The following is a 24,976-nucleotide window of genomic DNA, read 5'->3' on the forward strand; positions in this document are numbered from 1 at the left end:
GTGCTGGCACTATTATGGGAGTCATTTCTACCAATCCTATATTATCTTGGAGGATATTATCTGTGTACCGAGCAACATATTAATAATCTGTGAACTAGACTAGAACTTTTTTTCGTGAATATCGGCGAATCAAGATTCGTAAACGTGAATTTGTTATTTTATTTCTCGTGTACTTTGTTGAAATTGATTTCGCATAGTCGTAAAGCTAAAAATTTATAATAATGTCTGGATAAGTTCGACTCGATTGATAATCTGAAAGATTTAAAGTTGAGGCGTAAGGTTAAGCGGCTTTTGGTTTGCAACTGTATTTTTATTTGTTATCTCAAAACAACTTTGCTGGTAAGTCCTTGTTTAAGGGTTTATTCTATACACCATGCTATTGAAAAGATACTTGAATTTCTAGTTTGCAAAGAGAGTATTGAATAATATTATGAAATTGTATTTATTAGTGTACTACATTATTGTTACATTCTTTCAACAATGTTTTCAGGTACAACATGGCGAATCAGTGGGGTCAAAAAGCCGAGGAGTTGGAGATTTCCAACAAAGTTGCAGGTTTAGGATTGAAGCAAGAGCCACATAATCAAACTACAGAATCTGAAGAATCAGGTGATGCAGCAAATCCAGCAGAAACTTCGTTGCTGATGAAAATTATCCGGCAGGGTCTAGTTGAATCCAAGTTGGACATTGAGGTGCAAAGAAAAGATCCTAATTCACCTTTATACTCTGTTAAGACTTTTGAGGCTCTGCATTTGAAACCAAATTTGCTTAAAGGTGTTTATTCTATGGGTTTCAATGCACCTTCAAAAATTCAAGAAACTGCTCTACCTACTCTCTTAGCTGATCCTCCTCAGAACATGATTGCCCAGTCTCAGTCAGGAACAGGAAAGACTGCAGCATTTGTGTTGGCAATGTTGAGTAGAGTGGACACAAACCATAACTATCCTCAAGTCTTGTGTCTCAGCCCAACATATGAGCTGGCTATCCAGACAGGTGAAGTAGCAGCCAAAATGGCAAAGTTCTGCCCTGAGATTAAACTGAAATATGCTGTCCGAGGAGAAGAAGTGCCAAGGGGCACCAAGATCACAGACCACATCATTATTGGGACTCCTGGTAAAATGTTGGATTGGGGTGTCAAGTTTGGCATGTTCGATCTGAGTAAAATTAAAGTGTTTGTATTGGACGAAGCTGATGTGATGATTGACCGGCAGGGGCACCAAGACCAATGCATTAGAATCCACAAGTGTTTACCTTCCACTTGTCAAATGATGTTCTTCTCTGCTACATATGATGCTGCTGTCATGGAATTTGCAGAGATCATAGTGCCCAATCCAATCATTATCAGATTATTGAGGGAGGAAGAATCTTTAGACAACATAAAGCAGTATTATGTAAAATGCAAAACCCCAGAGGAGAAATATAGGGCTATTTGCAACATTTATGGTGTTATTACTATTGGGCAAGCAATCATATTTTGTCACACAAGAAAAACTGCTGGTTGGTTGTCTGAGAAAATGTCTAAAGATGGGCACTCTGTGGCAGTGTTGTCTGGGGAGCTGACTGTGGAGCAAAGAATAGCAGTCCTTGACCGCTTCAGAGCTGGTCTGGAGAAAGTTCTTATCACAACTAATGTGCTGTCTAGAGGCATTGATGTGGAGCAGGTTACTTTGGTAGTTAACTTTGATATGCCCATGGATGTGGAGAAGAGAGCAGACTGTGAAACATATCTGCACAGGATTGGGCGCACAGGAAGATTTGGAAAAGCCGGAATAGCAATCAATTTAATTGACTCTCCTCTGGCTATGCAAATTTGCTTGGCTATTGAAAAACATTTTGGCAAAAAGATTCAGTTACTTGACATTGAAGATGCTGAAGAAATTGAGAAGATTGGAGCCTAAGGCCTCTTGTTATGTGATGATAAGAATAATCTTTTTAGGGTTCCGTAGCCAAATGGCAAAAAACGGAACCCTTATAGATTCGTCATGTCTGTCTGTCTGTCTGTCCGTCTGTCCGTCTGTCCGTCTGTCTGTCCGTCCGTATGTCACAGCCACTTTTCTCCGAAACTATAAGAACTATACTGTTGAAACTTGGTAAGTAAATGTATTCTGTTAACCGCATTAAGATTTTCACACAAAAATAGAAAAAAAACAATAAATTTTTGGGGTTCCCCATACTTCGAACTGAAACTCAAAAAAATTTTTTTCATCAAACCCATACGTGTGGGGTATCTATGGATAGCTCTTCAAAAATGATATTGAGGTTTCTAATATCATTTTTTTCTAAACTGAATAGTTTGCGCGAGAGACACTTCCAAAGTGGTAAAATGTGTGTCCCCCCCCCCTGTAACTTCTAAAATAAGAGAATGATAAAACTAAAAAAAATATATGATGTACATTACCATGTAAACGTCCACCGAAAATTGGTTTGAACGAGATCTAGTAAGTAGTTTTTTTTTAATACGTCATAAATCGCCTAAATACGGAACCCTTCATGAGCGAGTCCGACTCGCACTTGGCCGCTTTTTTATATTAATTGTTTCCTTGTTCATTAAACACTACACATATTGACGGTATATATTTTTTCCTGTATTAAATACAAGTTATGTTATGTAGTACCACTTTCCACTGTCAATAAGATTGTAACTAATATTAAAACATTTATTATAAATAATGGCTTTATTTTTTTCTAGTAATTATTAAATAGTTGGATTTTTTAAGGTGTCTGAATATGACAATCTTTTCCTACAATTTGGACACTTTCTATTTTTGGAGTGACTAATTAAGGCAATGCCAGTGATTTCCTCCTGATGTTTGTTTTTACTTTGCTACCCAATTTGCCTTTGATCGGTCTGTATTGTATATGTCACCGTAAAATTGTAAACACTCATCATATTATAATCTCGCTAGTTACATTATAAACTGACGGTAGGGTGATTATAATCTAACCTAACCTACGTTAGATTATAAACTAACGGGTTCACAATCTTACGGTGTCATATATAAACCATTTCAGTCATCAGAGAGCTATACTAAGAAATGTAAATGGGGTTGAAAGTTTTAAACAACTAATATATGCAGGCTAGTTTTAGTTCCAAACCAGTCAAATTGGGTAGTAGATTAGCTAATTGTACCTGCCTATTGGGAACAAAAAAACTTGGTAAAATTAATGTAACTACAATAGACCAGTCACTGTCTAAAGTGTCAAATATTTATTTATACTACAACACTGTTATTAACGCGCCGCTGGTGCTCCTGCTTCTGGATTGCTGGCTCCCGAGATCATGACGAAGATGGCGACAGGCACAATGTACATCCACTGGAAAGTAATAGGTAAGTATAATAATTAGTTATCTACTTTAAGCCCCATCTCCATATCGCGCGGCAAGCTATCGAACATTGGCTCGCGCGGCAGCCGCACGCAATGGATATCGGATTGGCTCGCGAGCCAGCGAGTTGCCGCGCGATATGGAGACGGGGCTTTAAATCTCGAGATTACGCAGACCCTAGCAAAATTGCGAATATCTAGGGTACATGAACATACTTACATATTTAGCTAAAAATGATCTGTTGTCTTTCAGCTCGCCCTTTTCTCTGGCTTCTCTTTCACGCTCGAGCTTCTGTATGTAGGATGCCGTGTCTGGTCTGTTATGAAATAAAAAAGTGTGTAACTATTAAAGCATTTTTCCAAAATTCAAGTTAAGAATTTGGGTAGGTACCTAGGAACAAAGACGGGATAAAGTAAAAAATTAATAACTAGAACTAAATGGATATTCAACATTGAACAGGAGTGCAAAGCATTGATTAATTTTTTTTTTAATTTTGTTATAATCCCACCTCCCATTCAGCCCTTCAGGGTAAAATTTTGCTCCATTTCTAGGCATCAAGTTCCACTGAAGGGCTAGATATGAATGCCCCATCCTCCAATTTAAATGTGTCGGAATTTGGATTAAACAAATGAAAAGTAGAATACATACACTGGTGCTTGATCTATGTGTCGAAGGTAGAAATTAGACTTCAATTTGTACTCATTTTGGCTGCCTTGCTCTATTGGCTGGGTCCCATTGGCAACTTGGAAGTTAACAGCAATCACAGCTCCATTTGGGAGGATCCATGCATTGATCACATCAGACAGGCCATTGTCCAGAAATGCTTGGGCTTTTACTGATGAAAGAAATTCTGTCTCTTTGTTATCAGCAGATGTCACCAATGATTTTATTGAGTAGAATCCATCTACTTCAGCCAATTTCTGAAATTAAATTTCCAGGAGTGTAGGTTAGGGGGTCAAAATGAAGATGATTGCTAAAATAATATTGAGTTTCTTTGTGTCTATTATCTCAACAGTTTCACACAGCAGTATCATTAAGAAAAAAAACGAAAATGTTTTATACCTGCAGATCTTCAATATGTTGTTTGTTAAAGTGTATTTGGTCAATAACAGAAGTCCCAGACCGAATACTTTTCAAAGCAATATTTCCTCGAGAACAATATTGCTCACCCTTGCAATTCAACGTGTGCTGTATTTTTATATTGAGCCAGCCATCAAAATCAATGCAAACCTGTAATGACAAAATAATAAGTATGTGGTGCCACTACACTCTACAGGAGTGATAACGGTGGTGACGACGGGAGGTTCGCATGACCAATGTCAGTGTTGTAGGAAATCAAGCCTTATCCCAAGAAATATCAGAGGCATTCGTTTACACGAAACTGACTTTTTAACATAGAGGGGAAAATAAACATTATTGGAATAAATCCGTTCCTCCTCCAAGCTCCTGTTTGTAAAAGCTGTTTTTCCGCTAGGCCACCAGCGCTCACTAATTAAATTTAAGAAAGCATTTTGTGTTTTTGACTGTAAGATAAATAAAAATATAAAAATTAGAACTTACGGATAAATTTAGTAATCCTAAGAAATATATTATTGTTGTAGTAGTTTCCATTGTTATTTTCTCTTAAATTCCTGAATGTCAAGATAAGTTACTATAAATTAATTGTATTCAATACGTAAAAAGCCTTTGGTAAAAGCTCTGCAAAGAAAATCAATATAATATTTTACAGGTTAGATTAGAACCACTTAGAACAATAATTTGGAATTGTCAAATTTGTCATCTGTCATTTGAATGTCATGGGTACGTTTAGAAAAGATAAAATCAAATTCGCCACGATTCGCGCACGAGTGTGGAGGGGACTTAAAAATGTGAGACTATGACAAAGACAAAAGCGCTTTCTCTGCTACTCCTACTGAAAGATACATATGACTATCCCGTTCTGTCAGTTCTCCCCACCACTCATGCCCAATCCATACTTAATACTAGATCCATGATTTGACACAATGAGGGCTACCGTTTTTGTGCTCACTGTAGATGTAGGTCCAGAAAAACCGTGAATCTATAGCTGGTCAACCAAATCTTGTCAGTAAAAACCAAGGGTTCCAAGGGTTCCGTACATTAGGTCCGACTCACGCTTGACTGCACATTTCTAAAAAGCGATTTAGACTCTCGCGCGAGCCACGACTGGCACGAGACGAGCCGCGAGATAAGGCGGGAATGGTCATTTTTTGCCTATTTTCTTGAATAACTGCTAAACTATTAATCCTAAAATTATAAAAAATATATATTTGAAATCCTTACAATAAGCTCTTTCATTTGATATGTAACAGGATATAGTTTGAAAAACTTTATTTTTTAATTTTCTCATTTACCTCCTAAAAATGGCCTCCATATTTAAAATTCATTTATTTACGTTACACGTTCATCTTTGGGTCACAAACTTACATATATGTGCCAAATTTTAACTTAATTGGCCAAGTAGTTTCGGAGAAAATAGGCTGTGACAGACGGACGGACAGACAGACGCACGAGTGGTCCTATTAGGGTTCCGTTTTTTCCTTTTGAGGTACGGAACCCTAAAAAAGGCGCGAAATTCAAATTTTCTATGGGACGATATCCCTTCGCGCCTACATTTTTCAAATTTGCCGCCTTTTTCTACTGTCAAGATCTGGTTGACCAAGTATAGTATATATAACTGGATCAGGCATGAGGGGTGGGGGGAAATGACCGAACGGGATAGTCTTATGTATCTTTCAGTAGGAGTAGCTGCGAAAGCGCTATTATCATTTGTCCATGCCACAGTCTCACTTTTTTTTTAATTCCCCACCGTAAATTTATACTTGGTCAACCAGATCTTGACAGTAGAAAAAGGCGTCAAATTTGAAAAATTTAGGCGCAAAGGGATATCGTCCCATAGAAAATTTGAATTTCGCGCCTTTTTTTACTGATAAGATTTGGTTGACCAGCTATAGTATGGATTATGGTGGGCAACAAATAAATTCGACCAATCATAGTCTCACATTGCGTAGGTATGTTTTGTCCCTCACGGACGCACGCGTATAGCACATCTGGATCTCATCATAGGATCCTACCATCTATAGCCCCCTCCACACTCATGGTTTGGAGGGGGCTTATGAGAAAAACAGAGCTATAACCGCAAAAATCGAAGTTCGCAAATTGCGGGAAATATTTCTCAGTCGCTCTAATTACGCCTTCATTGGAGTAAAAGAGGAAGGTGCCCGCAATTTGCGAATTTAGGGTCCTAGCTAAATTGGTTGTTCAATATTTACGCTATAGAATTTCCAATTTATAATAGCAAGAACCCTAAATGGCATAACAATCCTGTGTGGTGACTGTACATAATTAGTAGGTACCTACGTGTAAGCTGGTTGTAAGCATGTAGGTAGTAGAGTCTGTGAGGAAAGAAGAGTTGTGGAATGTATCGGGCCCCATAAACTTCACGACCCTTCTCTTTTCGCACATAGACTATTTGGCATGCTGTGTGTAAACTTATTTAAACTTATTTAATTATATAAATATTTATAAAATATTTTTTTAACTTTCAATTGTAAAGATATCTTTAACCTCGACTGTATAAAGCGAACTTATCCCTTTGAGGGATTTTGGTTAGGTAGGTAGTCGAGCGCAAATGTCCCATATAGAAAATAAATTGGGTCATTATCTATGAAAAGGGACCTTATTGTCGATGGCGCTTACGCCGTACAGCGTCGCGCGGCATTGTATTTATATCGCAGCATCGTTAATAATGGCGTAAGTGCCATCGACAATAAGGTCCCTTTTAACACATTAACTGCCAGCGACTCGCTAGGGGAGTTCACTGTTCGTAGGCGCTTTTCGCTACATACGGTTTTTCCCGTGTTATCGGCTAAAGTGTCATTCAATAGAACTTGCTAACTATGTAAACAAACCGCCATACTAAAATTGACACTGAATGTCAATTTACTAGTAACTTTTGTTTACATAGTTAGCAAGTTCTATTGAATGACACTTTACGCTCGTAGCACGTAGCTCGCGCTGGCACTGAATGTGTTTAATCGATGTTGTGTCGTACAGTAGGTACCTAGTCTGCAGCCCGATAACTTTATGTAAACTAATTGACCATATTGACCTATAAGATAAACCCACCACAATATCATGGCTTTTGCTGGTCACATAAAAGCGTATTGACGTCATAATAACCATTAAATTTGTTTGCTTCGTATATTTGTCTCAATTTTATCACTAATTAACAAAGAGTTTTCGATGGCAGATCGCAATTGTAGGAAAAATTGCCTCCGTGTTTGACAGCAGAAGAGGAGGCCTTGTACCACCGATCGTCCACGCTGTTAATTGAACATCGGTGGACCTTATGCCTTTTATTATAAGGTCCATCGATGTACAGACAGGAGTGTTGCTGTTTGTACAGTCAGCAGCAATAGTTGCTAAGCGGGCGAGGTGTTCAAAATGAGCTTGACGCGACTTTATTGCTAAGAGAATAAGAGCACGTCAAGGTAATTTTGAACACCTCGCCCGCTTAGCAACTCTGCTGCTGACTGTACAGGGCCATATAGTTTTTGGTAACTGGATTCTGTACCGTACATTTTTTGACAGACAGTAACAGCATAATGTACGGAAGCCTATATTTAAACAAGTTTTTTTTACTTTCACCAGTCCCGTTGTCTGTCTGTAATCAAATCTTGCAAGTTAAATTTGCCCACTTCCCAGTTTAAGATGAAGCTGAAAATTTAAAGCCAATAGCTGACGTTGGAAACTTGGAAATCCAGTAACCACCAAATATATGGCGCAGTACAGCGCCATCTATTTCAGCTGTTTGACTAGGGAGCACGATTTTTTCTATAAATATTTACTAATGAGTAAAAATTTCATTAATAATATTACCTTAATGAATAGCAATGAATAAACTTACACTTCATATACAGGGTGCTTCCTGTAACAGGAGCAATAAATTAAACTGTAGGCTGTACTCCTCAAACTAACCAACATTTGTTCAGCAACTTTTGAAAATAACTCACGTTTTGATTTTTATTACACTTTAAAGTTTATTCTAAGACGCAATGTATTGCAAATTTTGTTATGTTTAAAGCGTGACAAGCAACGTCAAACACACTGATGTCAGCGTACATTGAAGGCAATATTTATTTTGTATGAAAAAGAGGAAGTCTAAAGAATTATAATTTTTAAAAGTTGCTGAACAAATGTTGGTCAGTTTGAGGAGTACAGCCTTTAGTTTAATTTATTGCTCCTGTTACAGGAAGCACCCTGTAGATGTTATTGTTATTAGTAAATATTAAACAATTACTTCAAGTTGTTTTGTATTACAATATCTACAGTCGTTAGTTACTTAATTTAAATAAATGTTATCGGCGAGAGTTCAAGAACTTCAAGATCAGCAAACACCTATCACCGTATATTTGCTTACATAACGCCTGTATAAGTACCTATGTATTGATAACTTGATAATTATGTACCATTTCCTAGATATGCTTATTATTATACATAATAACAATTTACTACCTATTTTAAATAAGTTTAAAGATTTAAGGGCAACTCGACAAATTCCGTTTATCTAGTGTAGACTTGTAGAGTTAAATTTATGTCTGTCCATAATTATAACAAAAATTCGACATTTATATTTTTTAAATTTCGTAGACAATTTAATATTTTGCAAATAAATGAGTTTCTATTTTTTCAATTTTAGTTTCAACTCCTTAATTATATTATTTGAATTGCTATTTTCGGTTCGGTTAATTGTGATTGTAATGATTAGTATTGATCCAAGTCACCTGTCACTTTCTCGAGTCAAATAGGGCCTCGGAATTTAGTAGATCCTTGAGGTGAAAATTGTTTTGAATCGAAATAAATACCTATTCGTTTTACCACCCCATTATTGATAAATTGAGTATTACATAAGAATGGGGGGGGGGGGGGGGGGTTATTTGTTCGTAGATTTAGCGACAAAATAATGAATGATAAACTTTGCGATAAATGACTGAAGACAATTATAACTTTTATAAACACGATGATTAAGTAGGTAGGAGGGGGTAAGGTAGGGGGGGGCTAATAAGGTAAGTATCTATCGGCAGCAATTTGTGCAAATGTTTCTTTCAAACGTAGGTAACGTATTTTTTTTGTAGGTAGGTAGGTATGTGTAAACAAAAATGACAAATGGCCAGTTAGGAATAATTTCCGCTACATAGGTACTATAATTAGAAGAATCCATGTACTTAACCAACAAGACTTTTTGGGCTATACTTACTACTTATGACAAAGTCAATTTTCGAAATACAAGCATTTTTAGGGTTCCATAGTCAACTAAGAACCCTTATAGTTTCGCCATGTCCGTCCGCCCGCGGCTTTGCTCCGTCATCATTAGTGCTAGAAAGCTGCAATTTGGTTTGGATACATAAATCATGCATGGCAACAGAACAGAACAAATTGGTTCAGCCATCAGTGGCGGATTTGCAGTCTTTGCCGCCCTAGGCTCAGACCCTGTAGCCGCCCCTTTCTCAGTATCAGCACCCATCATACTGACTGCATTTAGGTTAGGCAACGAAAAGGTATAGAGGGAAATGCTTGGACACATTTTTTACTAAGTAACTTTGTTTGGACTCGTTAGAGGTGAAAATATCAAAAGTCGCCGGCCGTAGCCCTTGAGCGGGGGTAGGGGGTTTGATTTAAAGGTCCCATTTTTCGGTTTTTCGCTTATAATATCTTAGAAACTATGCGTCCTTGTGACATGATCATTATACAAAATGAAAGCTGATTAAATTTGCTACAAGTTTTATACAGTCGAGTTTTTCGATAGGTATCTTGTTTAGTTTTTGAGAAAGCCGCTCTTGAATGTCTATAATTTTGCATTAAATTTAGATCAATAATATTCACATTGCTCACGAGGAAAGGAACCCGAAAGATTTTAACAGTGTAGCAGATCTGCGAAATTGACTCCACACTCGCGTTCGCGGCTTCGTGCACGAGTGTGGAGGGCCCTATACAAGCCCCCCTTCAGACTATGGCGCGTGAATCGTGGCTCGACTTCGCGGAGCGAATATATCGCGACGTTGACGTATGACTCCACACTCGCAAAGTTCTCGGTGATTTCGCAGTTTAGTTCGCGCCAAGATGGCTGAAAAGCATCAGCTGATCGACTTAACTGTAATTTATCTACGGCAATGATTGCTGATGCTTATGATATCGAAAAACTGTACTAAATAAAACTTGTAGCAAATTTAATCAGCTTTCATTTTGTACAATGATCAGTCGTTAGAACGCATAGTTTCCGAGATAAGTATAAGCGAAAAACCGAAAAATGGGACATTCAAATCTCCCTCTTTCCCCGGCTCATTAGCTACGGCCGGGGACTTTTGATATGTTCACCTCCTAAGTAGTTCAAACAAAGTTACGAAGTCAAAAATTGTGTTCCAAGCATTGTGTTTGTGTTTCTCTCTATACCTTTTTTTGAGAATTCGTTGCCTATATATGAATAATTTTGTGTTATTTCTTGTTATCATCAGCGATTTTTTGCCACAATTTGCCGCCCCTAATATCTCGCCGCCCTAGGCTCGAGCCTACTGTGCCTTATGGGAAATCCGCCACTGTCAGCCATATTTGAGTTATTGCAAAAAAGTCTTAATCTACGCAGTCTTAAGTAAAAATACGTAGAAAGCGCTGCAAAGTTACTCCCTAATGCTTGTAATGTATAGTCAGTTCTACAGAGAGGTGACCCCCCCTGCATAGAAAATTGTTTGCAGATAGGGGGTCACGTCTCTCTGTAGCTGACTGTACAAGATAATTACTAATAGCCTGTGCATGATACTTACACAGCGGTTAACATTAATGAACTCCCTTTGTTCAATAAAATTGATTGCGACTTAAGATCTATTTGTAAAAAAAAAAAACAACCGTTGTATACTTAATATTGTATGAAAATCCCTAATAACACTGCTGTTAGGATCCTAATCCGCGCGTCTTATGAAGTTGATTTCGATCTTATTGACAAATAAAAGTGCTAGAGTACCTAGAAAAAAGTTAATTATAAACAACATACAAATTATTTATTATTTTATTTATTTTTGTTATTTATTACACAAAGTTACAACTTTTTTGTTAAGGACAAACCTCCACAAAAACTACATGTGTTTGACTGTGGTATACCTAGGTATATTATTGTTTCGGTATTAGTCTTTAACAAATTGATCGCACGAGGAAGCACGAGTTTACCTTATTGGACTTCACCGGAGGGTCCGCAAAAACTCCTGACGCCAATCTAAGTTGCTAATTCCCCACCTCAGCGCACGCACCTACAACAACAACAATTACAACTGTTCACAATAAATAATCTTGTTGCGATTAAGAGCTTAGCTGCACAAGTTTGATAAGTAACACAAATATATGTAGCTAAATAAAATATACAAGTATGTACCTACTTAGTATAAGTACTTACATAGGTAATTACGTATGTGTGTACCTAAATACAACCTAAATATGAATCACCTACACCTTATAAAACAAATTTAAGTCCCCAGCCGCGCCTGTTTCTATGTAGGTATGTATGTTCGCGATGAACTCAAAAACTTCATGCGGTTTTCACCTCAATATAGTGATTCTTGAGGAAGGTTTAGGAGAATAATTTGTTAAGGTTTGTGTAACCCGTGCGGAGCCGGTGTAGGTCGCTAGTTTAGTTTAAGAGCCAACAGGAGTGGTCATTTCTCCATACAAACGTACTCGACTGTTTCCTCCGTGGGTTTTGAAGCTAGAGCAATGATTTTTTCAACACAGATTAATATTGTCAATATCTGTGTCGGACCGTTTTGCTTTTTTTGATATTTTTGTTTTTTAAGGCGCTAGAGCCCTTCAAAAATGGCCAAAATGGCCTAATTGACTATGCCGCAATGAGAGGCGCGCTATTCAAAACTTATATCAATTAGCCAAAAAAGCAAAACGGTCCGACACAGATAATGTCATAATCATTTAGATTTCCAAATTTGGTTACGATTGGTTAAGTTTTGGAGGAGGAAACAGTCGAGTACGAAACCTCGATTTTTGAGATTTTTACGCAGGATTTTTCGCCTTGTCCTTATCGCACTAGTTTTAGGAGCCGCTTCCGTTAGCGAGACGGGTATATTTACCTAAAATATTTAAATCTCAGCTCCTGTTGGCTCTTAAGTATTTAGCTGCTCTATGTACCTAGGTAATATTGTCTTTGCTTACTGATAGTTATTATGGAACAAAATTATTTAAACTAATTAAAATGCATTTAAAATGCATCCCGAAGTAACAAATCCTTTACGGCGTTCATGGTCAACGGGAGATTGAGGAATATATAGTCAAACCACGACAATAGGCAACATGACTAATTTTCATTTACGGTATCAATCGAGCGGGTTTGTTTTTAGGATCAAATGTCTATATAGGACCCATTGCATATTAAAGTAACACAAAAGTCAGAAATTGTAGTCAAAGGCCGATAGTCGCACTTCACTCGCGAAACGCCCTATACAAAACGGCCAGGGGCCGTGACGTCATCGCCCATCTTGTAGTATGGACAAAACAAGAAAATTGCGTTTTTGTCGGTGAAATATTGCGTTTATGTATATAGTTGCTATACAATATTTTTTTGGATGAAATGTAAGGAATCGAATGGTACCCTTACTTTTATCGTTTTTGGAAGTTAAAAAAAACTTAAATTTTGAAACTTTCAGGTCCTGTATTTTTGTAATTTTTCAATATTTTATTTTAATATCCACATTATTGTGATAAACTGCTCGTTTGATATCTATTTTACTAGATTTTGTTATAAAATTCAACATGTGTCATCATCCCTATTACTTGTATTTAGTTCATAAGTTATTTATTTGTCCTTTTACTGTTTTTTTTTCTGTTCAATTTTGGATGTATAGGGTGTATTCTTACTGCCTAGTTTGTGCAAAGTTAGCGTGGTCAGAGCCTATATTACCCTCCGTCGAAATTGCAATGTGCAAAATTAAATTAAAAATTTAAGTTTATGGCTGGCTTTAGATTGCTTTACATGCAAAACAGGCATATAAAACTTGGGTTCGAAACATCATGATGTACCTATAAATGTACCTATTATAAATTCATTATAGGTACTTACGCGATAAAATGGTTTTATTTCATGACTATAGGTATTTTGATTACGATACACACTTTGTTGTTACATAATAAAATAAGTATTATCGCGATTAGTATTATGACCATAAACAGTAATCCGTATTTTGCACACTAACCTTGGGTACGTATAGGTATAGGTACCTGTTTAGGTACTTTGCAGGGAGAGGCAGATCCATAAGATTCCTTGTTCAGCTAAATTTATTTTTTAGTCTTTGATCACAGATTGAGATTTAATGCTTTGGTACAGTTGGTACCTACTGATATATGACAACGATTTTACAAAGCCTCCAAGAGTATTTTTTAGGTACCTCTAGGTTGATAAACTTATTATTACAGATTGTTTCTCGGCTCTTATAATTATAGAATGGGTACCTATTATAACTGTACCTAAACGCAAACCGGAGGTTAATGAGTGAGAAAAACAAATGTAATAGTACCATAAACGACCTCTGATATCAGCTGATGACTCTGAGTAGGTAGTTATCGCATCGTTCAGCTACTTATAAGGCCGTCGATATGTTGGACTTACACTCTGATTCGGCGGGTGACGGAACGGGTAAGTAGCACGCATTTGCTCTTAATTTCAAATTATATTTATTAAATTAATTAAAAATTATTTATTCAATCCACAGTAGTTTACAGTGTAGTAAAATATAGTAATTGGTACCTTTCTTAAGTAAATCATTACCTGTGTTAAGAGATGATTGGAAATCATCGTGATTAATTTGCCCAATTCTAACTAATATTCCCTATATGTATTGTGCACAAATAACTAAGTTCTATTTTGCATATTTATTAAATATAACTATGAGTTACTGGCTAAACATGTACACACATAAAGTATTTACAATTGGAATCGGATAATAAATTATTTTAATTTCATTGCCTCCGTTTTTGGGCATCCAACTATCATTGGTAAAATAAAAATGTTATTTGAGTTAACCTATAATTTAATTGTTCAAAACTTCTTAAATTACTGCATTAAAGTGCCACATTGAAATCCTTATGCTTGCTTGATTAAATTCCTGGGAGTTCTTTCTAATGCTAAAGACATGAAGTATAGGTACTTATAATGCAATTGCAGCAGTATTTTATATAATACAGTTTTTATATCGTTTCATAAAAAAATATCCATATAAATAAACTCTAAATGCATTTTGGGATAATTCAATTAGATATCGACAACTTGAACATAGTTTTAACATGATTTATTTTACTTTCAGAAAATTCAAAATGGCCACCAAAAAGTTTGCTGGTCCTTCCCCTTACACCTTCAAACCTTCATACCCGGCTGAAGACTTCTTGCATACCGAGTAAGTGATAGCTTCTAAGTACTACTGCACTATATATTAACTACTGAAAATGAAAAAATCCCTAGTCTGACAGCTGGCGCTGTACTTCGCCATAATGTTTTTAACCCCCGACGCAAAAAGAGGGGTTTTATATGTTTGACGCCAATGTCTGTCTGTCTGTGGCATCGTAGCTCTCTAACGGATGGACCAATTAGATGCGGTTTTTTTACGTGAAAGCGAGTTTCCTTGCGGTGGTTCTTTGCAATGCTTGATAGAAATCGTTCCAACAATTTGAAGAGTATCAGCTCTTTGTCAAAATTATGTAAGGCATTTTTGGCATAAAATGGATATAATGGCATATAACGTAGGAGGTTTTTAAGTTTTTAATTTAAGTACTTAATTGTGGTAACTGAATTGTTAACCTTTTAACCGCCAGCAATTTTTGATCGAGCGTGCTCGTGTCGCCACCGACAGTAATTGTACCACGCAGAGTAAGGTTGGCATAGTTACGGGAGTTATAAATGTGCTGTAAAAACCAAATCAGATCTTTGTCTTATTTATCAGACTGTGGCGAAATGAGCTGGATATGTAATGTCTTATATGTCAGACTCTGGCGGTTAAAGGGTCAACCTTTGCCACCAAAGTTCTTCTCCTTACACCTTTCCTGCTAATCTGACAAGTGGACGAAAACTAGAGCATGGACGGAAACTAGCGCAATGACCCTATACGTATTTGAGTCAAAATATTTTTCATCACCGTTACGTAAGGTGAGATCGGATGGAGGGTAAGATCGTATGATCAAATTGCTACCAAAATACACATCACTAGCTATACAGTGATGCAATTTGATGTGTGACGCCATTTCACCCTACCCTTTCTCGCCACATTGTTGTTTGTAGTAACCGCTCAGTCGTAGGTATCAGTCATGACATCGTGTATTACGAACGTGAAAGTGTGAAAAGTTAATTTTTAATGACAAAGACCGAACGTATAAAAATCTTATTCTCCTTGCTTTAGAGTTGGAATTAACTATTATTAGTCCGATCTTAGTACATGACGGTTTTTCGTTTTGGTGTCTTGAAAAAAAATAATAATAATTCAACTTTGACTAGGTACTATAAAATTACTCCTAAACTAGATATTTTATTAAGGGGATTTGAATCCAGGACCAGCTTCGCCGACATGGCCATTACCTACCGTCTAGACTACATCAGAGACCGAATATTTATGTTAATTTTAAACTCCAGTTGTTACTACATAAATCAATAAACTGAATCTCCCATATTTTACAGGTATGTCGAAACGGTGACTGCTGACGCAAGTACCAAGAAGAAGGTCACCCAAGTGGTCGGCGCCATCTTCGGTCTCGGCCGCGCTGGTTCCATCCATCTGGCCAGCATCATCAGGAACCCCCGAGTCATCGTCAAGTACATCGTCGACGACCGCAAGGAGAGGTTTGCCGAGCTCAGGGCCTACTGGGGCCTCAGCGACGATGTGCAATTCATCACCTCCAAGGAGGCTGACCGTGTCTACAAAGATAAGGCGTAAGATACTTTTCCTCTTCCTCTTCGTTATTAATCTCTTATTTCCAATATTTAAAGTTAAAGTTTCCAAATTTCAGTACTCTTATAGTAGTTTATGCAACAGTGATATAATAAGGGTTCTTAAAATTCAAGGGTCGAAGTTACAAAACGAGACGTAGTCGAGTTTTGTAAAAAAAGACCCGAGAATTTTAAGAACCAATTATGAGCTGTTGCATACATTACTTTTTCTATGACAGCTGCAGCAAAGAGTTATTAGGGTTGGAGCCGGTCTACCTAGCTTTATTTGACGTTCATAAGCGCATTGTAATTATGCCTACTTGAATAAACTATCTTTTATCTTATCTTTATCTTTATCTTATCTTATTATTAAAAAAAAGAGTTATTATTTAAAAAAAATTGAGTTATTATACAAAAAAAAAAGAGTTATTATTGTAAATGAAAACATACCTCTTTCAATCAAGATGATCGGAACTTGTATCTTTAAAAAAAATAAAGCAGTTGTATTATACTCATAAGATGACTGCTAGCAGTCATCTTATGAGCCTATAGACAAATCATTCAAATGACATTGCTTTAGATATCACTGTCAGTCATTTAATTGACACATTTAAGTGCTGGAGTAGAAAAACTCATTACGGTTACTATCAACTCTTAAATTTCTTAAACTGTCAATAAAATACTAAGACTAAATAAACTTATTTCTATAATTTAATTGATTTGTATAATTAGGCTGATTCATCGAAAATCTGATGAATACTGAATTGTATTTTAAAAAGTCATACTTAATTTAAAAATTATCGTCTTAATTATTTATTTACCTATTACTACTTACTGACTTAGCCGCGCTCGTCTGAAGCAATAAATTCAGATAATACATACATTATTTTTAATGTACCTACATGGTTTACGTTATCAACCCGCCATTATCATAAAAGTAATTTGTTTACTATTTACGCCTGGACGCTTATTATTTAGGTATCTATATAAGTGTAATAATATTTACAGTGTCAACGTTGTCTTCATCGCTTCCCCAACCTTTACCCACCATGACATCGTAGTCAACTCCATCGCCAACGATAAGGATGTGTACTGTGAAAAGCCAATTGCTGAGAACATCGAAGACACTAAGAAGTGCTACGAAGCCGCTAAAATCAAGGGCAAAGCTCTGTTCGCCGCCTTCAACCGTCGCTTCGACGAGTCATACAGGGCCTTGAGGGACAGAGTTAGGAAGGGAGAGGTTGGCCACGTTCAGATTCTGAAGGTCACCGCCAGAGATTCCCCTCTGCCCTCTATTGACTACCTCAAGACTTCAGGTACTTTCCATTACCAAAAAGGACTTACGTACATTTAAACATGTCACCAGTTTAAATATTCCGTTTAATATTTGTTTTTTAATGCAGTTTTTCATTTATAGTGCCCTCATCCTCCTTTGATATAATATGATCCCACTTTACCTATGACGTCTACATTCATGATTACGATATTTTACTGTCATGTGCCTGATTTATTACTCCTGTGATAGTTAACCTTGACTAAAGACAGCTAGTTGTACCAGTTTGTCAATTTTCCGTGTAACTACATTTCCAACTCGCTATAACGCCCTGTAACCCGTCAGGTGGTATCTTCCACGACTGCCTGGTGCACGACATTGACGTGACGTGCTGGGTGCTCGGCGAGCTGCCGACGCGCGTGCAGGCGCACGCCACCGCCCTCGTCCCCGAGATCAAGGCCATCGACGACTTCGACAACGTCGCCTTCCTGCTGTCCTTCCCGTCGGGTGCCGTGGCCATCGGCGACAACAGCCGCTTCTCCGCCTATGGCTACGACCAGAGGCTCGAGGCTTTCGGAAACAAGGGTGAATATTTCATACGCGTTTTCATAAACCTGCGCCTAGGCGCTAGCAAGCACCAAACATGTAATTGTTTGGCCACTTTGGCCCTGTACCCCTGTAGATGATTATAGTGGCGTTAAGTACCTGCGCCTTTTATTGGGTTATAAAAATAAAAGATTACATATATAGTTGGTCTTGAAATATGAAAACAGACATGAAGCTCTTTTATTTGTAATTTTAACGATAACAATACGATTAAAATTAATTAAAAAAAAAAACTGAGTTTTCTGGCATGTAACTTTTCTTCTCCTTATGGAAACATTTGTTTACAGGAATGATTAAGGTTGAAAACGAGAGGCCCATCGCCGCCGTCGAGGCGTACATCGGCCACGAGGGCATCCAACAGAGCCCCATCTTCTACTCCTTCCCCTCCCGCTACAAGCGCGCCTACCAGAATGAGCTGGAGCACTTCCTCGATGTGATTCAATGTAAGATTTTTGTATTAGATAATTCTTAGAGCCATCTGTGATAAAATATTTGGGGCTAGTACCTGGCGTTACCGAATATCCATACAATGCAAGCAGTGGTATGAATTACCCCGCGCTAGCGGTTGGATATCGTCTTCAATCAGCTTTATACCTAGCTATAGTTAAAACATATATGTAACTAGCTGTTGCCCGCGACTTCGTACGCGTGGATTTGTATATTGGTGGTTATATATTCTACATTAGCTTAGAACATTATGCAGCAAAAGATCGCAGTAAGACGGTTAATCATTTGTTAATTATTAATATTACAACGCATGATACTTGTCTTTCACAACCTACGAAGCTTCAAGCCCCTAACTGAATAAAATTGTTCTCGATATAATCCCTCTCAACCAGAAGATTTTCATGTCCTCTATTTAATAAAACCTACTACTTAACTACCTATTTACGAAGTTTGAAGTTCCTAGCTTTAAATAAAATTTGAACCCTATACAAACTTTCAACCCCTTTTTAACCATTTTAGGGGATGAATTTTTACAAACGCTGAAATTACTTTTCTTGTATTTTAATAATATGCCTATATACAAAGTTTACAACGATTAAAGTCCCGCACTCAAATGAATGTTTGACCTCTATACAAATCTTCAACCCCTTTTTCACCACCATGGGGATGAATTATCAAAAACTCTGAAATTAGTTTTCTTCTCTTTTGATGAAATACCTTTTTACGAAGTTTCAAGTTTGTTTGCAACTTTACAAACTTTCAACACCCTTTCGACCCTTTAAGAGATGAATTTTAAAAACGCTGAATTTACTTTTCTCGTATTTTAATAAAATGCCATTTTACAAAGACTCACAAAAATGTTTGATCTCCATACAAACTTTTTACCCTTTTTCACCACTTTGAGAGATGAATTTTCAAAAACGCTGAAATAAGTTTTCTTCTCTTTTAATAAAATACCCTTTTAAGAAGTCTCGAGTTCCTAGCTTAAAATAAAATTTGAACCCCATAAAAACTTTCAACCCCCTTTTAACCCTTTTAAGGAATGTACTTTTAAAAACGCTGAAATTACTTTTCTTGTATTCTAATAAATGCCTCTGTACAAAAATTCAAGCCCCGCACTCACAAAAATATCTGATCTCCATACAAACTTTCAACCCCTTTTTCACCACCTTGAGATATGAATTTTCAAAAACGCTGAAATAAATTTTTTGCAGTTTTAATTTAATACCTTTTTACGAAGTTTCAAGTTCCTAGCTTAAAATAAAATTTGAAACCCGTACAAACTTTCAACCCCTTTTTAACCCTGTTAGGGGATGAATTTTACAAAACGCTAAAATTACTTTTCCTGTCTTCTAATAATATCCCCAAATCCAAAGATTCAAGTCCCGCGCTCGAAAAAATGTTTGATATCAATACAAACTTTCAACCCCTTTTTCACCACCTTACAGGATGAATTTTCAAAAACGCTGAAATTAGTTTTCTTGTATTTTAATTTAATAACTTTTAACAAAGTTTCAAGTTTCTAGCTTAAAATAAAATTTGAACGCTATACGAACTTCAACCCCTTTTAAACCCTATTAGGGGATGAATTTTACAAAACGCTGAAATTACTTTTCCTGTCTTCTAATAATATCCCCAAATCCAAAGATTCAAGTCCCGCGCTCGAAAAAATGTTTGATATCAATACAAACTTTCAACCCCTTTTTCACCACCTTACAGGATGAATTTTCAAACACGCTGAAATTCGTTTTCTTGTATTTTAATTTAATACCTTTTTACGAAGTTGTAAGTTCCTAGCTTAAAATAAAATTTGAAACCCGTACAAATTTTCAACCCCTTTTTAACCCTGTTAGGGGATAAATTTTACAAAACGCTGAAATTACTTTTCCTGTCTTCTAATAATATCCCCAAATACAAAGACTCAAGTCCCGCGCTCGAAAAAATATTTGATATCCATACAAACTTTCAACCCCTTTTTCACCACCTTAGGGGATGAATTTTCAAAAACGCTGAAATTAGTTTTCTTGTATTTTAATTTAATAACTTTTTACAAAGTTACAAGTTCCTAGCTTAAAATAAAATTTGAACCCTATACGAACTTTCAACCCCTTTTTAACCCTATTAGGGGATGAATTTTACAAAACGCTGAAATTACTCTTGTCTTCTAATAATATCCCCAAATGCAAAGATTCAAGTCCCGCGCTCGAAAAAATATTTGATATCCATACAAACTTTCAACCCCTTTTTCACCACCTTAGGGGATGAATTTTCAAAAACGCTGAAATTAGTTTTCTTGCATATTAAAAATATATCTTTTTACGAAGTTTCAAGTTCTTAGCTTAAAATAAAATTTGAACCCTATACGAATTTTCAACCCTTTTTTAACCCTGTTAGGGGATGAATTTTACAAAACGCTGAAATTACTTTTCCTGTCTTCTAATAATATCCCCAAATACAAAGACTCAAGTCCCGCGCTCGAAAAAATATTTGATATCCATACAAACTTTCAACCCCTTTTTCACCACCTTAGGGGATGAATTTTCAAAAACGCTGAAATTAGTTTTCTTGTATTTTAATTTAACACCTTTTTGCAAAGTTTCAAGTTCCTAGATCAAAATAAAATTTGCACCCCAAGACGAACTTTCATCCCCTTTTTAACCCCCTTAGGGGTTGAGTTCCAAAAACGTTGCAATTACTTTTTTTTGTAATCGGCTATTATGCCTTTCTAAGAAGTTTCAAAGCATTTGTAATGGATTCAAACTTTCAACCCCTTTTTAACTCTGTTAGGGGATGAATTTTCAAAAACGCTGAAATTACTTTTCCTGTCTTATAATAATATCCCCATATACAAAGTTTCAAGTCCCACACTCACAAAAATATTTGATCTCCATACAAACTTTCAACCCCTTTTTCACCACCTTGGGGGATCAATTTTCAAAAACGATGAAATTAGTTTTCTTGTATTTTAATTTAATACCTTTTTGCAAAGTTTCAAGTTCCTAGATCAAAATAAAATATGCAACCCAAGACGAACTTTCATCCCCTTTTTAACCCCCTTAGGGGTTGAATTTCCAAAAATGTTGCAATTACTTTTTTTTTGTAATCGGCTATTATGCCTATCTAAGAAGTTTCAAAGCATTTGTAATGGATTCAAACTTTCAACCCCTTTTTAACCCTGTTAGGGGATGAATTTTCAAAAACGCTGAAATTACTTTTCCTGTCTTATAATAATATCCCCATATGCAAAGTTTCAAGTCCCACACTCACAAAAATATTTGATCACCATACAAACTTTTAACCCCTTTTTCACCACCTTGGGGGATGAATTTTCAAAAACGCTGAAATTAGTTTTCTTGTTTTTTAATATAATACATTTTTACAAAGTTTCAAATTCTTAGCTTAAAATAAAACTTGTTCCCCATACAACCTTTCATCCCCTTTTTAACCCCCTTAGGGGTTGAATTTTTCAAAATCGCTTCTTATCTCTTGTACACTTTATAAATGCAACCTAGTGTGCAAATTTCAACTTTCTATCTTTTGTAGTTTCGGCTCTGCGTTGATGAATCAGTCAGTCAGTCAGTCAGTCAGTCAGTCAGTCAGGACACTTGCATTTATATATATAGATTATCAGTTAGTTAAGGCTAGTTTACCATTTAATCCTCGCTTTTTTCGGTTATTTGTCCGAAATCCGCGGTTCCAAAGTCTACTCCCGCTGTGTTTACTTCATTATCTGGCAACATTGCCTGATGGTAAAGAATTGAGTAGGTAATATGTATCCTATCCTATAGGAAATCCACAATTTAAATACAGGCAGAATGAAAAAAAGATATGCATATTTTTCCATGTATTGTGTTGTGTATACACACTTACAGGATGATTCTAAAATATCTTGTAATTGCAGACAAAGTGCCAATGGAAGTCACCAGCTGGCAGACACTAGCCGTCAGCAAGATAGCGACGGCGACGGAGCAGGCCGCCCGCACCGGCAAGGCCGTGGACCTGGACTGGAGCAAGGATGGAATCCCCGCCCAGTACTCTTAGACCAGCTCTTCCCGATCTTGGACTTCTCTTGTAAATAATTTGCAAAACTTTTATGGCGTTATTCATAAACAGCTGCTAACTTAATCAGTTGATGATCGTCGTTTATACCTATCTGTCGTTATGCCATACAGAGGGACAAACGACGCTCATCAGCTGATTAACTTAGCAGACGTTTATGAATAATGCCGATGTTTAATTAATAAAAATATACTTACAACAATTTTTACACGTAGCTTTAATGTTTACCGTACCGTGGATATTAAGAACAAAGATTAATTGATTGTATAAGGTGTGTAAACCTGTAAAGTCTAAGAAAAAAAAAATTGCTTCGAGTTTGACAGGACACTTGATGGCGCTTTATGGCGGCATCATGGCGGCATAGGGTAGGTGCGTTAGTTTTCGTCCAGCTCTAGTTTTCGTCCACTTGACGAAATTGAATATAAATCTGCATTGCTGCATAAATTTGGACTTAATGCAATCCTTAACGTCGAGACAATATATCTATCTACATAAAAAATGTATTTGGCAAGTAACAAATTAAATATCAAATATGTTATTTGCTAATCTCTCATGTGGACGAAAACTAGAGCATGGACGGAAACTAGCACAATGACCCTATGTTTTGTCAGACGTCAAACAAACTGAATTGTCAAACGCACCGCATAATGCAAAGAGAATACAGTTCCTTCTACATTAACCATTAACTGTCAAATGCGAAAAATAATTTGACTTAGATATACTAACATCAATACATCTTTTTGTTTGCAAACCAAATTGGATTTTGGAAAATTCTAATTAAAGTAAGAGTTAGAAAGTGATACTTGGATTGGAATTGGCTTTAGTGATGGCTAGTGCGAAGGATATCCAATTATCCATCCATCCATCACCTTGTTAGATACCTACTAGGAATTCTTTGAAACAATACATATACCAAACTTAGTGTAGCTTATCCACTCGTATAGATGTAGTGCATAATCCTTTGTCATCGGGTGTCATTCTGAATCCCTAACAACGTTTGTCCTAAAGTCACTTGCCCTAACTGGTTTGTCCTAATGGGCACATGCCATAACGATCAATTGTCATAACGATACTTTTCCATAATGTAAGGTTCTGAAAAATGGTTAGGTTTTAGAACTTGCTGCCACAAAAGTGGGTTAGGTTAGGGTTCAACCGCGACCCTCGCAAAAAAGAAAATATGCATAATAACATTAGGATAAGTAATCAATATAAGGATAACCAAAATTAGGGTTTTTAGTGTTAGGACAACTGATCATTATGACAAACAATATTAAGGAACGCATCGATAGGAGAAAAGACTTTAGGGATTTAGATATATAGATCCTTTGCCATCGTACTTTCTCGGAAATTCGTATTTCTCATACTACTTCAGTCAACCTCAGTACTTTTTGACTAGTCAGTCAAAAAGTACTGAGACCGACTGAAAAAGCATAACACGTTCGTGCGTTTCCGTGAAAATACCTAAAGGATTATGCACTACATCTATAAGTAAGTTGTGTTTTGAGCGCAATCCGTGTAACGAATTGTTTCAGGCGTGGTGCGCCAAGGCCGACTTAAAATGTTTGTTTCGATTTTATATCGAATGAACTTAGTCAATGTAGGCATTAATGTCACTAAAATAAGTACGTGTAGGTTTGGTGTAGGTACTTTGGAACTGAAACTATCTTATAACTTTAAACGAGCAATTCTTGTATATTTATTTATTTATATATTATTCATTTTTGAGTTTTTAAATGTTATCCGAGCAAAGCTCGGTCTACCAGATATTAAGTATCTTATACCTTTAAATGAGCAATTCTTGTATATATTATATATATATATATATCTATCTAATACCTTTAAACGAACAATTCTTGTTTATATATATATATATATATATATATTTCGAGGATCTCTCTAACGATTTCGATGAAATTTGCTGTATGGGGGTTTTTGGGGGCGAAAAATCGATCTAGCTAGGTCTTATCTCTGGGAAAACGCGCATTTTCGAGTTTTTTTATGTTTTCCGAGCGAAGCTCGGTCACCCAGATATATATATATATATCTATATATATTTATATCGGGGATCTCGAAAACGGCTCTAACGATTTCGATGCAATTTGCTATATGGGGGTTTTCGGGCATTTTTGAGTTTTTATATGTTTTCCGAGCAAAGCTCGGTCGCCCAGATATTAGTGACTTATCTATGTAGGGCGGATTCGATTAAATAAAGTTTGCTTGTTATACAATCGAATGTAATACACGACATACCGGCTCCAACCTCACCTTAATAAATAGTATACAA

The 24,976-nt window shown here is 36.4% G+C and overlaps 3 protein-coding genes across 3 annotated transcripts; 2 read left to right on the top strand and 1 right to left on the bottom strand.

Annotated features, from left to right (window-relative positions):
* Window positions 1-104: 104 nt before the first annotated feature.
* LOC134662422 (DEAD-box helicase Dbp80) lies at window positions 105-1,928 on the top strand. Its single transcript, XM_063518638.1, has 2 exons — window positions 105-339; window positions 491-1,928. The coding sequence occupies exon 2, from the start codon at window positions 498-500 to the stop codon at window positions 1,896-1,898; it is 1,401 nt and encodes a 466-aa protein (XP_063374708.1). The 5' UTR covers window positions 105-339; window positions 491-497; the 3' UTR covers window positions 1,899-1,928.
* Window positions 1,929-3,193: 1,265 nt separating this feature from the next.
* Window positions 3,194-5,006, bottom strand: LOC134662448 (ER membrane protein complex subunit 10). The gene is made up of 5 exons (XM_063518677.1): window positions 4,886-5,006; window positions 4,388-4,555; window positions 3,974-4,245; window positions 3,545-3,641; window positions 3,194-3,315 (listed from the first exon to the last, which is right to left on the bottom strand). Exons 1-5 carry the CDS (start codon window positions 4,934-4,936, stop codon window positions 3,232-3,234), a joined length of 672 nt encoding a protein of 223 aa, XP_063374747.1. The 5' UTR covers window positions 4,937-5,006; the 3' UTR covers window positions 3,194-3,231.
* Window positions 5,007-13,860: 8,854 nt separating this feature from the next.
* On the top strand, window positions 13,861-22,727 carry LOC134662424 (uncharacterized oxidoreductase YrbE-like). Its single transcript, XM_063518639.1, has 7 exons — window positions 13,861-14,030; window positions 14,698-14,787; window positions 16,059-16,310; window positions 17,316-17,623; window positions 17,926-18,165; window positions 18,474-18,629; window positions 22,535-22,727. Exons 2-7 carry the CDS (start codon window positions 14,708-14,710, stop codon window positions 22,672-22,674), a joined length of 1,176 nt encoding a protein of 391 aa, XP_063374709.1. The 5' UTR covers window positions 13,861-14,030; window positions 14,698-14,707; the 3' UTR covers window positions 22,675-22,727.
* Window positions 22,728-24,976: the final 2,249 nt, after the last annotated feature.

Source organism: Cydia amplana, chromosome 3 (assembly GCF_948474715.1).
Source record: "Cydia amplana chromosome 3, ilCydAmpl1.1, whole genome shotgun sequence".
In the NCBI taxonomy this organism is placed as follows: Eukaryota; Metazoa; Arthropoda; class Insecta; order Lepidoptera; family Tortricidae; genus Cydia; species Cydia amplana.

Excerpts from the sequence above, each read along its gene's own strand:
- LOC134662448 (XM_063518677.1), bottom strand. The coding sequence starts at position 4,936 with ATGGAAACTACTACAACAATAATATATTTCTTAGGATTACTAAATTTA. Across the intron at positions 4,556-4,885 it reads TAGGATTACTAAATTTATCC|GTTTGCATTGATTTTGATGG; the intron begins GTAAGTTCTAAT and ends TTGTCATTACAG. Across the intron at positions 3,642-3,973 it reads CACATAGATCAAGCACCAGT|ACCAGACACGGCATCCTACA; the intron begins GTATGTATTCTA and ends ATTTCATAACAG.
- LOC134662422 (XM_063518638.1), top strand. The coding sequence starts at position 498 with ATGGCGAATCAGTGGGGTCAAAAAGCCGAGGAGTTGGAGATTTCCAAC.
- LOC134662424 (XM_063518639.1), top strand. The coding sequence starts at position 14,708 with ATGGCCACCAAAAAGTTTGCTGGTCCTTCCCCTTACACCTTCAAACCT. Across the intron at positions 14,788-16,058 it reads GAAGACTTCTTGCATACCGA|GTATGTCGAAACGGTGACTG; the intron begins GTAAGTGATAGC and ends CATATTTTACAG. Across the intron at positions 18,630-22,534 it reads CTTCCTCGATGTGATTCAAT|ACAAAGTGCCAATGGAAGTC; the intron begins GTAAGATTTTTG and ends TTGTAATTGCAG.